Genomic DNA, 17,002 nt, shown 5'->3' on the forward strand with positions numbered 1-17,002 from the left:
TCCAAACTCCAAAGCATTTCATCTGCTTCTTTTCAATTGTTCTTAAGAATGCAGTTGTAATGCCAAGTTTTTCCTGAGACTGTAGCCTACAAAAAATAAAACGGGACATTTTCAGTCTTGTGGAAGTATTTTTGCTAGGGCAGCTCATGCAAATCAAAGACTTTCCCACAGACCTAAACAGGACAAATAGAGGCTTCATCTTTTAGTGGAGAAGAAAAGTAGACATAGAAATGATGTACAAATAATCTGAATTACAATACTTTAGAGATTGTTTGAATGGTTAATGCAGAGAAAGGGAATTAAGAACATCAATACAGAACAATATATAAGCACTTGAAGAAAATAATCTGATAAACAATAGTCAGAATGAGGTTAATCAAAAACCATTTATGTCTGATCAGTTTTGTTCTGAATAAGATAACAGGCTGAACAGAAAAATTAAGATGGACTACTTTCCTATGCTGAAGCATCTGACACAGTGCTTTTGAGTTTTCATGGTGACCAGAGTAGGAAATAAATATGGAATGAGACAGTAATACTTCCTCAGGGCATGCTCCCACTGGCCACGTCAGTGTTTCAGTGAGCGCTGCTGAGGGGGGAGTGACACCTGCATTTGGCAGCCTGGGTGCCATCCTTCTCCACAAATTTGTCCTGTTATTCTTTGGTCTATGCAAGAAGTAAGAGCTGTAGAGTCCTCTGGACAGCGGTTCTGTAGGACAGAAGTGCCTGAGCTGATGCTGGACCATCAAAAGCTGATGCTGTTGTATTTACATTCTTGAAGTTCCTAACACATATAGAGCTCCATCTAGCAGCATTACAATTGTAAATGGAGAAAAGTGTCTTGACCTTGACATATTTAAACTATTCCTATTATGACCTTCAAAGTCTGTACCACAGCACCAACTTCCCAAGGGTGTTAAGTGACACAGTATTTCAGCTCTTACTGAATGAACAGGTAGTGTATTAGAAGCTGTATAAACAGATGAGCATTAATGAGCACAGTGATTTTTATGAGGCTAAATGCTGCATGTCAGAGAAATTTAATATCAAAACAGAAATTTGATGCAGGTAGGATTTTTTATACCATAATTTAAAACATTCCCACAATACACTATGTGTAATTCTGTGTATTGTAGTTAAATAGAATTGCACATCAGATGAAAACACAGCAAAAGCGGAGAGCAGTAGTTAGAATTTTTTTTTTTTTCATTCAGATTAGGCTATGGTTGATTATACCATGAACTCATACCAAAATTTTTTGTCAGAAAATTTGGGGTGGTTTGGGGTTTGTTTTTAGAAAGACAGTTTCTTTTAGGATGTTTCTTGCAGATCATGTGTTTTCCCATCATGTATCTTTCAAAACTATCAAAATAGCAAAAAAATGATGTTAGGAATCAACTAGCACAGAGTTAGTAGTTCACAAATCACACAGAGCTGTCATTAAAAACAATGCATTTAGCCTTTGGACTGGACATGCAGAAGCCCAGCAGTGAAAGGCACCTGTTGAGTGCTTGACTTGGTAGGCTAATTGCTCTGGTGTTTTGAAAACAACAAAACAACATGTACTGCTGAATAATCAAAGCTAAATCACATTGTCATAGCATGTGATAGAAAGATAATAACCAAGATTGTATCTACATTAGACTGTCAGATGCTTGTTTAATTGCAAAGTATTCTTTGAAAATTAAATTCTTGATTCCAGCAAATTCTTTGTTGATATAGAATGGTTTTCTTTAACTACAGTTGAGCTATTCTAATTAATACAAGACAGTTTTCCCCAAAATTTATGTTGTACGTAATCCACGTGCAGAATTTCTAAACTCTTGACAACCAGTTTATAGATTAACAAGGCTGTAAGTGGTGCTGAGATTACTAAGCAAGAAGAAATCTTGTTGATTTTGGTGGTACTGCACTGAACTGTCATTCAGATCCGGAAAAGTGAAAGGGAGATCTGTGGCAGTGACTGAAAAATCTATTTTAATTTGTTTTTACTTCCAAACTGTAAGCTGATTTTGTAGTCACTGAAAACCTAATACTTAGAAACTCTTAATAATAATGAAGAATGAACCATCTTGTGTTTTCTTAGGTTTTGTCTCACTGCCTTGTTTAATTGTCTATTTTGTCTGAGAAATAGCTAGTCTTCTCAGCTAGTTTCGTTTTGAGCAGTAAGAGATAACTTTAAAAAGTCTTAGTGTACAAATAATGATAAAAAATTTGAATTTGTCTAGAAGTTACAGTAGCAACCAGAACTACTATGGCTAACCTGTTTATTCCATGTCCAAAGGCTGCACTGAGTACTTACAGATAAGCCAGTGTGACTCGAGGTCTACTCCACTATAAAATCCCCTCGAATTGTACAGTCACACAGGGTCTGCTGACAGCACTGAGCACATTTGATGGATACATGCATGGTGTTGATTGCTTCATTTTGTGTCTGTGTCACTGTATTAGACCCTTGCAGCAAAGAGCCTGAATGCTGACAGAAACAGCTAGGAGTGCACAGAAAAAAGCAATAGCTCTTAGGGGATCATGTGTTACATTGCAGGCCAGCTCAGAGGATCATCACACCTGCACCCTCTGATGCGACTGGGGATGCCGCCTTGCTCCTGCGACAAGGCTCAGTCCCTGAAGCAGAAGTGCTCAGTCAGTCAGACAGAAATAGAAACAGGCAGCATATAAAAGAGCACATCTAGAGCAGACTGGTTTCAGGATGAGGTTTTGTTTGTTTGAGTTTTTAATCAAAATAAAAGGATTTAGTGTGCCAGTTGTAACTCAGTTGCTCAGTATTCTGGGGGTTTTTCCCTTTGTAGGTATCCTCAGGCAAACATAATTGCAGTTGCTATAACATTAATGGTGTTGGTGTAATTATTGATTTATGTAAACCTTTCCCCCTTGCTGTGAAAAATCTCTTTTTGGTGGCTATTATAACATGTAGAAAGATGAAAAAGACTGATGCTTTTATGATTAGTCCCTCTTACACAAAACTTCTTGGAATATTTATGTACTTGGAAGGGCCCTGAAGTTTCACGCTGAAGATAGCTTGTACTTTCTACCTAATTTAAGATATTTTCTTTCCTGTGTCTGTCCTCTCTTATATCAGGCAAAAGTATTATGTATACTAGATATTAAACATACTTTCTCTTTTTATCATGGGGCTTTGAGGAGTACCTGCCTCAATTTCACTTTTGCTAAATGCAGATTATTTGTTTTCGACTATTATCTTGCATGGCTGCAATGAAATCTGCAATCTGCAGACTGGTAGCTGCTACAGGAAAGGACCTACTACTTCACGTGACCTGAGCATGCTTAGGGAGAGCAGGTGCAGATGCTTTAATTCTGTCTTTGAGATGGATAAAACTGCCACTGGGAGTAGTGGCAACAGCTTGCTAAATATTCCTGTATCTCGAGGTCATGTCTCAGCACATTGGCTTGCCTTCTGGGTGATGTTTCCATAGGAATCAATGTCCCTCCCCTGTATAAGGCAGATGATTTTAGTTATCCTAGATTCATAAGGACATTGCTCTGAATCTCCCACAGTTCATATGAATGTATGGAAAATGACCCTAAAGCAGAAAGAAATAGTTTGGCACCACCCATCTTCCCCTACCGCAAAGCCTGACAATTGCATTGGATAACTAATGCAAGTGCCAGGGTTGACAGGAGTCAGGTATGTGTTGCACACTCCTTTATACCACACCCTTCATATCCCTAGAGCCTTGGATTGACATGCCCTAGGTATGGAGGATCATGTCTGCTGATAGTTTTCAGGTGATGATATGATAGCTGGCACATTTTCCTATGAAGCTGAAGCTGGATTATTTTAGTTCCCGTCCTATTCCTAAGTAATCAGCAAAGTCAATATGCCATTTGTTCAGAAAAGGAGTTTGATGAGCCATGGGTCTGAGCTCTTGCTCTATCTGTTCCTAGTGTTCCTCTCTTGAGAAAAAGCTCTTTACATTAGCCAGGTTTTAGAGGCCTAACTGGGACCTTCTGGCAAAACTGAGAGATATTCTTCAGCCCTCTGTATTCTTGGTATTCCTGTGTGACTGGATTCTATTTGAAATTCATTTTACTGGTTTATGGCAAGCTGAAGGAATCCTTGCCCTGTTAGATTCAAAATGACAGCCTATGGCTCACATATACCATGAGTAGAATTTACACAAAGAATCAAAGTATACTGGGTGATCAAGCTGGGCTGCATTTAGAATGGAAAAGTATTCTTTCCCTGAAAACTTGTGCATTGTATCTCCACATCCTTTAAGACATCCCAAAACCATGGTTTCACCTGTTTGGAAAATGACTCTGGAAAAATATGTACTGACTTAGCGGGGTATCTTACCAGCAGTACTTACTATTATTGTTCCAGTTTAAATCTGCACAGTGACCTGTAAATTCAGAAATGACAAATTGTGTCTTATTTCCTGTCACACTGACAGCTACAGCATGTCCAAGTTAACAGTGAGAAATAATGGCAATGAGAAATGGCAGCTTGAGATGGCAGCTCATATAATCTGGAGCTTGTTTATCGTTGCAGAACTACGTAGCCTGAACATGGTGACATAAAAGACCCTCTGTGAATGATCTCAGTTAACAGTGATTCTTTCAGTAGAGGTGACATGAGACTAGCTGGATACTGGGATGTATTTCTTTTGAAATAATAAACTGATTATTTCTGCTGAAATGCTAATGCAGAGTTTGGATTTGTCTTGGGTTTTAGCTATTACCCTTGTAAATAAGTACACCATATCTTGGGGAGGCCTGTAGTAGCTACAAGTCAGTGCAGAAAGTTAATAGTGACTTTTATCATGGGAATTCAGAATATCTACCTCTTAATTACAGGAGCAACTGGAACATAGTGGGGAAGGTTGATAAAAAGAAGAACCCAACCCAACAGCTCCTCGATACAGAGCGAGGAAATGCATTGTCTGTGCAAGATGTGCCCCTGGTGTGTCTGTATTGCTTTGTGTAGCGGCCTCATATTCTTTGTTTGCTGGAAATGAATGAGGCAGATAGCTCACAGCTCAGGGACTGTAAGGTTGTCTACATTGCTGTCTTGGTGAGGAGGAGTTTCTGGTGAACTTGAGTGGAACTGAGAGGCTGACAGTCTCTGCAGGCTCTGGGCAGTCAAGGTGACATGCAATTGGCTGTGATAGAGAGAAGGACAAACCACCTCAATGAGATCATCAGGGAGACTATGTCTCTCTGTTTCTACTAGTGTCTAAATCAGTCTATTTTGAAAGTTTCCAGTCAGTATATGCGAGTGCAGAAAATAAAGAAGCCTGGACACATTATTCTAGTACAGACTTGAAGATCTGTCTCTGTTTAAAAGGATTCAGGAGTATTTCAGCTTTTCTTTTCATAGTGGTGCAAAAAAAAGTGCAAAGCTGTGCTGAGAACTCTTCCTCATAATCCTCCTATTTGTGCAGTTGCTCTTGTAGGGCTGGATACAACTTTCTTTCTTCATCATAGAGTCATAGGATCATAAAATGGTTTGGGTTGGAAGGCATCTTAAGGACTATTGAATTTAAACACCTTACCATGGACAGCAGCATCTTCCACTAGACCAGATTGCTCAAAGCCCCATACAGCCTGGCCTAAAACACCAGCAGGGAATGGGACATCCACAACTTCTTTGGGTTGCCTGCACCAGTGCCTCAATGCCCCCGCTCCATTTGTATTTATCTACCTATCTCTGTCTTTATCTGCCTAGAGGGAAAGAGAATAAAATTTCAGACAGAAGTCAAATAATCCTTCTTGCCCCCACAGTGCACTTTTCCAGTCCATGATGCTGCTTTTCCTACATGTTCTGCCCTTTTGGAATATCAGTAGAGCTCTTGCCTTTAAAAGAGGGTGGTCTACTTTAGGTGGAGTCCCCTGCCCTGCAAATATAAGGCACAGACACTGTTTGGGGAAAACCCCACTGTTCATGTTTTTATCTTCTTATTTCTGCCACACAAAGGTAAGTTAGAAGTTTCCATCACTTCAAAGGGAGAGAGTTCTTCCAATTGATGTTGTCCAGACCCTGCTTCCTAGAAGAAAGTTTCCCCATGAACTGGAGGAAAACCCCCCTCACCTGCTGATCTCATAGCACCAGAGAGATAGAGGAAGAGGTGCTGGAGCTCAGGCACCAGAGGAACCAGGCAACACAAAACTTGCAAGCTGTTATGAAGAGCAGGCTTCTGATGTGATATGTGGAAAATTGAGGGGTTTCAAGGAGAGTGAATTTGTTTGCTAGAGAGATACAAGAATTCATTCCAGTGCTCCAGGGCTATATGGTTTCTGTCAAGCTGTTTGCTGAGGTGAAGGGAACAGTATTGAATTAATTGGGCCAGTTTGTGTGTGGGAGAGCAGCACTCATTAGGACTTTGTGGGGATGCAAGTATAGATGGTAAATCACATATGTTTAGGGGGAAGAGTCAATTAGGAACCTGCATTGGAGGGACTGGGGGGATTGTCCAGTTATAAGACTCTTTGTTGTTTTGGAGAAATGGAAATGTTTTTGGTTTTAGATAACAGGGAGGCAGAACAGGATGAAGTAGATAGAGCAGAAAAAGAACTGAAAGGAAACCTAGCCCTAAGTCCTCTCATCTTCCTCCATCTGCAATTCTTTCCCCCTTTCCAGGATTCCTGTGCTTTTCCGATCCTTAATGCAAAGGTCATTGAAAATAGTATATTGTATAGAGAGTGCCTTGCCTTCTTCCCAAATTCAAGGACCAATGTCCTCCCTTCCATTTCCACACATTAGCATTAAATACATAGGTCTGGTGTGTGTGCTTTTTATGTTCTTTCTTTGTATAAACTTTAGTAATGGGGAGAGAAGAGCTACAGATGAGCCACTTCAGCAAAGGGTTGTCTTCCCCTAGTGAAGGAGTCTGTGAAAAGTTTTATCCCATTCTTGAGATTACTAATTCACCCATTTACAAATCAAATCTGCTATGCAAATTTGCATGCAGTTTTTCTCTGGGAGACTTGATGTTAGCAAATATAGATTCTGTTTGTGTATGCTCAGTCATACATATTTGTTTCTTTTTGTAGCAATACTTTGAACTTTATGGCACAATATGTTACATAGTGAATTTTTATTTTAATTGCATTCATATAAATTTGTTCAGAAGGCCCTCTGGCCCTATCTAAGGAACACAAGAATTACAATATTATAATAATCCAAGGCCTTAGGTTTTGCAATGTAAAATAAACTACATAAAGAGAAGATTGAGGCATTAATGTTCTCTCAAAATGAAAGAGAAAAGGAAACACTCAAAACGAGAAGCAAGCAGCAGCAGGTGCTTTCTGTTATGCTCTGATAATATTTTTCTCTCAGGTTAAGAGCCCTAACTACTGGGCTGTTCATTTCCTAGGAGATGTATTTAGCAAAACCTCTAGACTTTTAAAATCCTGATTTATATGTACATATGCACATTTTAAAAATTCTTTCAGGAAGGAAGGAAGGGAGCAAGGAAGGAAGGAAGGAAATTATCAGCCCTTCTCCAAATTTTATTGGGCCATGAGTCTCCCCATGCAGGTGGGCGCATGCTGCTTGGCCACTCAGCCCCATCCTGTGGAGGACCTGATGTCTTCCATTGATTCCCCTCTGCGTTACATTTCCTGAGCTCATTCGCAGCTGTCTCCATTATTCACAGCTCTGAACAGATGAGAGGAAGAAAGAAAATGTGTGTTTTATCTGGATGTGAACTGTGAGAAGGTTTCAGGCGGGGCGGTGGGCAGGGAGCCGTGGAGATAGTGACCCTTGCTGTTGCCTTGCAGGAATGTCAGCTCTGCTGGAGAGGAGGCCCGCAGAAGAATGAGGGAGTGTGATGGCCTGACAGATGCATTGCTGTATGTGATCCAGTCTGCTCTGGGGAGCAGTGAAATTGATAGTAAGGTTTGTCGTCTTTGTCTTTTCAGCAGCAAATCCAGGTATTCAGGGTACGTGGGGACTGAAAAGAGACAATCTTTTCATGATGTTCTTTTTGAAATGTGTTGTGAGGAATGTCTTAGCAAAGCATAATTTAGCCCATCTTTTCATATTTTTTTTTCTGCTGAGCTGTTTATTTTAGTGTGCTAGGCATTTTATTTGTGTCTACCTGTGTAGTGTGCACAGGTAAGCATGTCGTCCTCTCAGTTGAATTATTGAGGTAGAAAATGTGATACTGGTTTGAGAAGAGAAATAAGAAATATATCATATTCCATGTAAAGTTCTTCCAGTTTTACCTTAAAATTGATTTTCAGTACCCAGTATGAGAGCTAATGAGAGTGAAGGTAGGCTTAGAAGGCAAACAAGCAAAAAAAAAAGGGCAATTAATAGGCAGTTTTGCAGTAAAACCAACATTATTTCTTCTTTGAAGAGGATCAATGAATGCTTTCAATAACAACTGTATTAAGATGCCTCATTATGTCAACTTTACTTCTCTTAAAATGCTAGGATATGAACAAGCTTCTCCAGAGGTGAAAGGCACTCCCTAATTAAAAAGACTCCAAGCATTTACAAATTGAAGATTTGTAATGCAATAAAGTATTCCAGAGAAGAAGAAAAAGGCCAGTTTCTTTTGATTTCAGTATACTGTGCTAAATTAATTACAGTTGCTGCTCTGGGGCAACCTTGGTCCATTTGCAAACCCCTAGGAATTGCAGGAGAGCAGCCTTTTATGCAGCAAGGTTTTAAAGCCCACTGTGTTTGTATTTCCAAATAATACTTCACAGAGTTGTCTGTGGACCCCCATGGGTTTATAGAATAGGGAGGAATAACATCCAGGCATCTTTGGTCACTGCCTAAATCAAATAGGTGAAATTTGCCTATGAATTCACAGGACAGAGAGAGGAATTAAGAGAGGTTCATAGCATGAGGTGCTGTTTTAACAACATGGTTTTGGGTTTTTTTTTTAAAGTAACCAAAAAAGAAGAAACCGAAACACCCAAAAAATCCCACAATCCATTAGCCTGTAATCAATTTTCCATTAATAAAAGTTTAGTAGAGGGATGCTCGGAGGACACCCACCCACAAGGAAGGCACAACACCTGGCAGCAGGGTTTGGGGCAGCCCCCACTACCCCACCCTGCCACTGCCTGCAGAGCAGCCCCCAAACACAGGGGTGTTTTTAACTTCATTAGCTTAGAGTGGCTTAAATGTAGCTACAGTAGAAAAGCTAGTAAACTTGTACTTAAACCCTTGTGTCGAAACTGGAAACAGAATAAGGAATACAAGGATCGTTGAAAGTCAAGGAAGAGTCCAGCTGTGTGGTAAGAACCATTTTTCTTGGCTTGTGGGAGTTCACCTTAATAGAGAAGGTGTTGGTTGCATTTGAGCCTTGGAAGTTTGCTTATCACTTTTTAGATTAGGGTAACATTGTCCTTGTGAGGGACTCAGCTTATATTTACCACAAAATGAGAATTTTAAACGCAAAAACTGTGATTTGTGAAAAGGAAAATTAAAGTTTAGTCTTCTAATCAACAAATGCAAAGATTCAACTTCAGCTTGCTAAAACAAAATTGAATAAAATTCATGTTAAATAAAATCAGAAGCAGCAAACTTCAAAAAATAAATGGGATGTTTACAAAGTTTTCATCTATAAGAGGTGCACTAAGAATACTTTCTAGACACAGACATGCGCACACATACATATTTCTACATGTGTCTATATGTTGGCAGAAATTTCAAATTAGTACAGGTGTGTTGCAAAATTCTGACAGTTCATCTGTGTTAAAAATTAGATATATAAATATTCCTGTATAGGTGAATCTGAATTCTATATTGCCTCTGGAACTTCGTGTCATCACAAAAAAACGTGTGCTGAATGCATACCTGATAGAAGCTCATGCTGTACATGAAATAAAAGGAAGGCCCATCTGTTTGCCTCACTAGTGAATGTGGCAGAATATGATGGAGCTGAAGGCCTCACAGTCATTCCGTTCTGGGTTAATGGAGCAAAAGAGCTGGGATGTAGTGGCTATTGCATTTTCTCTCCATGGAGCATTAGGAACTGTTGAAATAAATATAAATAGATAGAGAATGGCTTTTTTAACCATGCTTTCCTTGTGTGAAGAGAATTAAGCTCATATCCTTCTTATTAGGGATAATCAAACCAAATTGAACCAACTCAATGAGTAGGTTTCATGTCCAAACCTAACTTCTTTCAGACTTGGAGAAATTACGTTGAATTACAAGAAAATTTTCCTCCACTGGCTCTCATCCATTTATGGATTCCTTCTTGCATATTCTACAGAAGGCACAACCTATTAGGGGGATAAATGGATGAAAGCAAAAGGCTGCATACAGGGTCTCTGTCTGCAGCCTGGCTAGAAGCAGTAAAAGCAGGAAGAAAAATTCCTAGTCCTAGTTCTGGGACTGGAGAAACATCTTATGTTCATGCTCCAGGTACTTGTGAAATGGAACTCAGATCCCAATTTTATGGCAATTTACATAGAATTTTTGCCAGAAAATAAGGTTATTTCTGGTTTTAAAAGAACAAAACCCAGAATCTATTGCCATTTTCTGTTTGTAGCATTTTCTATTCACTGAAGTGGGAGTTTTCTGACATTCGGAGTGATCAGGTTCTCCTGATCACTTTTTGCCTCAACATCTGTTTCACATGGGGCTCCAGTGTGAAATTCAGAACAACAATAAGAAAATCCTCCCAGAAAAGTATTTTTCAGACTACTAATTTGCTACCATAAAAATTTCTGAATCTCTTAACCTATGATTACCTGGGAAACGCTCAGAAATGTGTACATAAGAATTGTGCTCGGAAAATGCACATGCAAAGATAGATAAAATTCCTTCTGATTCATATTCACAGTGAGCAAGGGGAGAATTTTAATCCTTTTTCTGGTTTTGTTTTCTGTATTTTTCTTTTTCTCATACTTTTCAGACCGTTGAAAACTGTGTGTGCATTTTGAGGAACCTCTCATACAGGCTAGCTGCAGAAACATCTCAGGGACAGCAGATGGGAACAGATGAACTTGATGGATTACTCTGTGGTGATGCCAATGGAAAAGACGCAGAGAGTTCAGGGTGCTGGGGGAAGAAGAAGAAGAAAAAGAAATCACAAGATCAGGTAATGAAAGTTATTTGCAGCTGTGTTGTGAGTAGTTGAAGTGCCCTTCATTTTAAATATAAATAATTAATGCAGTGTATTAGAAATTAAATGCATGATGCATAATATACAAAACTGTTGCCCTTGTTAATTAGTCAAGAGCTTAAAGCAGAATATGGCTCTGGAGTAATGAAATATGTTTGCTTGAGAAATTGTACATTATGTGGTGCACCTGGAAACTGTAGTCATGGGTACACTGTGAATGCCGTAAATACCGTAACATTCTCTTTGAAAGGAAGCCATTTCTCATGAAAAGTGTAATCTGCATATACTTTACACTGTACTTTCACAGAACCACGTGTGTGTCGAAAGGCTTCAGTGCATACAAACATCAGGTTTGTATATATATATATATATATGTATATATACTCATTTGCTTCAAGTTAGTCTTGTATCATGTCTCTACACATAGGGAGAAAACTACAGGACTGAATCAAGTAATATGAGTGAATGTTGAAAAAGCATTTGAATTTTGATATATTTAATGTTGTTGCCAGCATTAAATTGAAAAGCAAAGTCTTGATTGCTTCCTCAAGTTATTTGACAGATTATAATTTTGGGTGGGTTCATTTTTAAAGTGTATTTATCTCCTTTTTTGTCCCATTAAGAACTTATAGTTCGGGGAATACTGGCAATTATGTTGCAGAGAAAGACACTTGTATGAGTACACACAGAAAACAGCAATAAGAATGGCTACTGATTTATGGGCTTTTTCAGACAGCCTGTGCTGGCAGCAGTAAGTTTTCCACCTCTTCCTACACTTAGTCACTTTTTTGCATTGTAGTTTATTTGTGTTTCAGATTGCTCAAAGAAAATATTTAATTTAGTTAGCAATTAAGTGCACAGGGTATTGAAATAAATGATGTAAACCAGTACGGAAAATATTCCTGAGTTCCTAGAGCCAAATTGTGTTAATGTGGAAAAGTTCTAGCAACATTACTAAGCTAAAACTTTGATGCTGAAAAGTGCAGCACTCATGATTTTCAAGACTAATTTCACCTGTTCTTGTGGTTAAATACCCCATCATCATATAACTTGAATTTATTGTGGTCTTTTGTTGGGATTCCTGTATATTAGGCTACAGTGAGATTAAAAGTGTCAAAGCAAACTAATTTTACCCCATAAAGTAGTCATCATCCCTGTTACTGAATTAACAGTTCTCACACACTGTGCTTGCAGTTATTCGAAGTAAAAATAGCATGTCTGAATATGAATGCGTCACGCTGCAGCTTGGCTCGCTCTTTGATGCTCTGTTTACTAGCACATGCACACACACTCACTAGCTGAAGTCTTTTTTAAGTCTTCCTCTTCTGTTTCTTCTGTGACTTTTGGATCTCAGATTCATAGTTTTAACTCTGTACTGTTGACTCTTTCAGTATTCCCATAGGGCTTCTCTGTTCTTTAATGGTTCCCTTAAAAACTTTTTTTTGCTCCTCCAGGCCAAAGAACTGAGCTCTTTTGGCTGATTACCTTTACAGTGTACATACTTTGCCTGCTCTTAGATATTTTTTGTCTGTTTCTATGAGTGCTCATTATCAGCATGTTGCATGATAAAGGTAAACAGCTTCTCAGAGCTGTTACTGTTGGCCTCATGGAAGAGTTTATATATTTTTTTTTTAATCCAAAGAATAATAAAACTACACACACACACACACATTTTCAGGTTCATGAACACTAGGCTTTTCTGTGGCAAGGACATAAATTTACTCTTTCCAGAAATTATTCTGTTGTGCATAGGACTGCTTTGTATTACAAGTATTAGAAACATTTTTCTAATGGTGTTTTCTTATTTAATCTAATTTCCTTTGAATCCAGACATCCTACTTCATCTTGCCATCTTCAAGTTCTCACATGTGGATATTATTCAGTTCAGGAATTTTAAGGGGGCCTTGTGAGCCTTTTGCAGGTTATTTTCACCCCATAATCCTCAACTGCTGTTGAACATTCCAAATTATTTGAAGTATGTTATTAAATTAATATATTATCATGTTAACTAGAGTACCACTAAAAACAACAGCAGCAAGATCACTGTGCCAGAAACAGCTTTCCCAACTTACCCTCAAAAATGGAAAAACAACATTTTTCAAGTAACCACAATTGTATCAATAGCATAAAATAACTCCAACTGTGATAAGGCTAACTCTTTTTTTTCAATTTATTTTGCAAAAGTAAGTACAGAAGTATGTTCAATGGAGCTTGTCCAGCATGGACCCAATTGTCCAAATGCGTAAAAAGATCTGCTCTTTCTGCTTCTTTGTCTTTGTGGTTCCTTTAATGCATGAGAGTTTTATCTTTCTGGGAAAAGCACAGGGCACAGGCACATCTCTGTCGGTTGTGACACCTCAGTACTGGGGAGTTGTATCCATCTATGGTTGCTACATTTTATGTCCCCAGAAAATACGTGTTCAGGGTATAGGTTTTTTTTCTCTTTTTGGCAGTGCATGGGGTTTCTGAATAACCAAATTTCTGTTTCAGTCTTTCTCAGAAGATAAGGTGTACAAAACAGTGTGAAGAAAAAAATGTTCATATTTTAATAAATGCAATTTTGAAATTTTCCTATTACACTACTGCTGTAACTTCGTTTCTTCATTATTATGTGTATTTTCTTTAACCCCATTTGTGCATTTATGAGGTAGTCTTTAATTTTAGGATAAAAGTGTTGGTAAAAAAATAGTAGCAAACCTATTGTAGTTGCTAAAGGAAAACAGATGTATCATTTTAGGCAAAGGGTGTGGATGGAAATGCAGTTTTCCCTGCTTAAACAAACAAGTATCTCACAGAGCAGAAGAATTTGTTTCTTAAGCCATAAAACAGTAGAAACTTGATATTAAAGTCACTTTCTCATGGGTTTTCTCTATAATGAAAGTACAAGTTAATTTCTTCAGTTTATGGTTTAGGGAGCAAGTATCCCAATTTTTTCTAAGTCACATTTCAGTTGTAGTCACATGTAAGTTACTTGAAGGGAAGAACAGAACTGAGTGGTAGTAGATGATGTGGCTTCTTTCAAAGGCCTTTCAAGAAGAAAATCTGGAATTTATTTTCTGTTAATGACATCAGTTGTCTATCAGTTGTCTATAATGGCAACTTCTGTACATCTTGGAATCAAGTAAGAGAGGTGTCTTTGTTCAGATCATAGGTCTAATGACACCTTTCAAATAACTTTATTTAAAGAGTTCCCTTAGGATCACAGGAAACAAGTGTTCTTCACATTTCAGAATAAAGGTGGGTGGTGTTAAAAGAGCCCACAATCATTTCACCAGAGCTGAGAGAGGTTCCTGAGGTATCTGCTTTGTCACAGAAATTGAATGTTAGAAGAGGCCCAAACCTTCTGAAGGTTTGTGATAAAATCTAGGTATAGCACTGGTTTTATCTATGGAAACAGCCAAACTTCTGTTAAGGCCTCAGAAAAAATAAGTGAAACTCACCTGACTTCAATCTCAAACCTCTAGAACTGTAGTTCTCTGCTGTTTGTTGATTTTTCTCTGCCGCTTACCTGCGATCAGCTGGTACTGAACCCTCACCCCAATAAGCTCTACAACCACAGACCACTTCATCTCTGACTAGAACCTTGTAGACATCAACCTCTCTGCCTTGAATTGTGTCACTCTTCAAATGGAAACTGATTCTTCCACTGCTGAAAATATTGTTCGTGCTGCTGGCATGCTCACTGCTGCCAACAGGTTTATTCTTCGAGCTGTATGAGAAACAAGGATAATGACAAAAAGCAGTTAGGGTAAATCAGGTGCATGGTCCAACTTCAGTTAAAAAAAACTGCCAGGGAGTTGTCATTAATCCTTATTTTATTTCTTATTATGCAGCCCATTATGTATACATACAGTGCAATTTCATTTATTTTCCTTTCTTCCATAAGACAAACAGGTTGACTTCTTGACTTCATTCTCACCTCAAGTTCCCCATCTGTGATCATTCTTGTCAAACCAGAATCTAGCCCAAAGTCTGTTTTTTGATTGGAAGTGACACTTCTTAAATGAGCCTGACCTTCTTTTTCACCTTCTGTCAGGAGCCTTAAGGTACAACAGCAACATTTCAAGTTATGTATCATTAAGAATTGACTGGCACACCTCTTTAGCATGCTTGCTAAATGGCCTATAAATTCTCCTATCTAGATGAAATAACAGGTTTAAGGCAATAATATTTCAAAAAGCATAAAAACTAAACCTGCCAGATACATTTTTTCATGTCATGAGACCATTATTTTACCAAGTATGCTTCATACTCTGCCAAGCCATACCAAGCTAATAAGCACAGAAACAGAGAAATGGTGGCAGCTCCTGGGTTTAACTGATAATTTGAACTGTGATTAGGTATGAAAGATGTGTTGCCAATGCATCCTTGCTCAGAAAGAATATTATTTCCACGTGTTGCTTCCTCATCTTGCACAAGGTGGTTATGTCAAATGCTGAGTAGCAAGAATCAGCTATCTTGAGTGATTCCTTACAGAGCTTTTTGAAAACCATTTCTTCTTTCTTGCTTGCCTACACGGCATCTTCCCAGATACTCTGTGAGCCTGTCAGTGTCATGTATAGCCAATTTGTTTTCAAAGTCAAAACTGTAGGGTTATGAAATATAATTTGTATTTGTCAGTTTGTGGAATATGCTGCAAAGCCAGGTTGCTTCAGTTTTCTGTGGAGAGAAGATGAGCATGCAGTGACATGCCAAGGACTGTTTTCCCAGCTTTAACTCCATCCCCCTTCATTTGGGAAGGGTCTCTTTTTAAGCAAAGAGAAAATGCACAAACGGAAATTAAATTTTTTTGTCTTAGCTAAGCATAATATTAAAAAAGTTTAATAAAGGCATTGATAATTATTTTAGGAGTGTAATGTATAATGTAAAGTACAATTTAAATTTATTATTATCTGAGATTAATTATGATGATTCAATACATTGAAATGTTTTGAAAGCATTTCAAACACCTTTTCTATAACTGAATGTTGTTGCATCAAACTGAGAAGGGTACCATTATTTATGCAATGAGCTCTGCTCTCTCCTACCATGCTCCTGTAATTTCTGTCAGTTAACATGTGCATTTATATTCACCACCCTTATTTAGGCCCGGATATCTAAACTGAAGTTTGACTTGATGTAAACAGTAGTACTCCTGCCTGCTTACCCTCAGCTGCATGGATCCTGAAATCAAGCTCTGTGACTTGGGTGTATTTTTGTTGCTGAATTTCTGATTTCTGCTCTTGTCAGCATTGGCCAATTCACTTCTTGGACAGAAGTGTCCAGAAGAGGTTATTGGACTGACATGTCTAGGGAGAACTGGCAGAGATGGCCACAGCCACTAAGACATGCAGGATGAGATAACAGTGTCTTCTTAGGTGGCCTGTTAATTTAAAAGTCTTTGGCATTTCAGAAATGGTTTTAGTATGCACTGCATAATTGCTCATATGAATTTTGTCACTGCTGCTTCAGGGAGCATAACTCTGATATTATCAGGCTATCCCAAATGTCTAGGATCTTTAGAGAGAGGTCTAGATGGTTTTAGACATTCCTGGGGTTTGTTTTAATTTTTTTCCTAGATTTTTTTAGTAGTGATATTTTGTACAGACTGGGGGAAAGGAGATATTCATGTGTAATAAATTAAAATAAAACATGGTTGTTTTGTTATCACAGGAAAACCTATTTGTCATGTGATATCTATTTTAAAGCAAACCCCACCAATTTAAGGGTGTTAGTACAAAACCCATTATCTGCAGAGTGTACGTCTCTTGCTGAGTTGAAGCCTTCCCAGGTATTTAGTACAACTGCACTATAAATATTTTCCTTAAAATTAGTATGGTGGTAGTAGATAATATGTTGTGCAGCACAGGAAATCATCTCAGTGAGATGTAGAGTACTCTTACTATCAAAAGTCTGTTGTTCTTAAAAGGTCTTGGTATTTGGCTTTT

At 38.3% G+C, this 17,002-nt stretch overlaps 1 protein-coding gene across 1 annotated transcript in view; it reads left to right on the forward strand.

Moving 5' to 3' along the window:
• Positions 1-17,002, forward strand: part of CTNND2 (catenin delta 2) — a 506,399-nt gene that overhangs the window by 402,634 nt on the left and 86,763 nt on the right. The window contains exons 12-13 of the mRNA XM_062503028.1: positions 7,765-7,882; positions 10,866-11,051. Coding sequence (XP_062359012.1) covers positions 7,765-7,882; positions 10,866-11,051 — 304 coding nt within the window. The remainder of the gene's footprint in view (positions 1-7,764; positions 7,883-10,865; positions 11,052-17,002) is intronic.

The sequence above is a fragment of the Cinclus cinclus genome, chromosome 1 (assembly GCF_963662255.1).
Source record: "Cinclus cinclus chromosome 1, bCinCin1.1, whole genome shotgun sequence".
In the NCBI taxonomy this organism is placed as follows: Eukaryota; Metazoa; Chordata; class Aves; order Passeriformes; family Cinclidae; genus Cinclus; species Cinclus cinclus.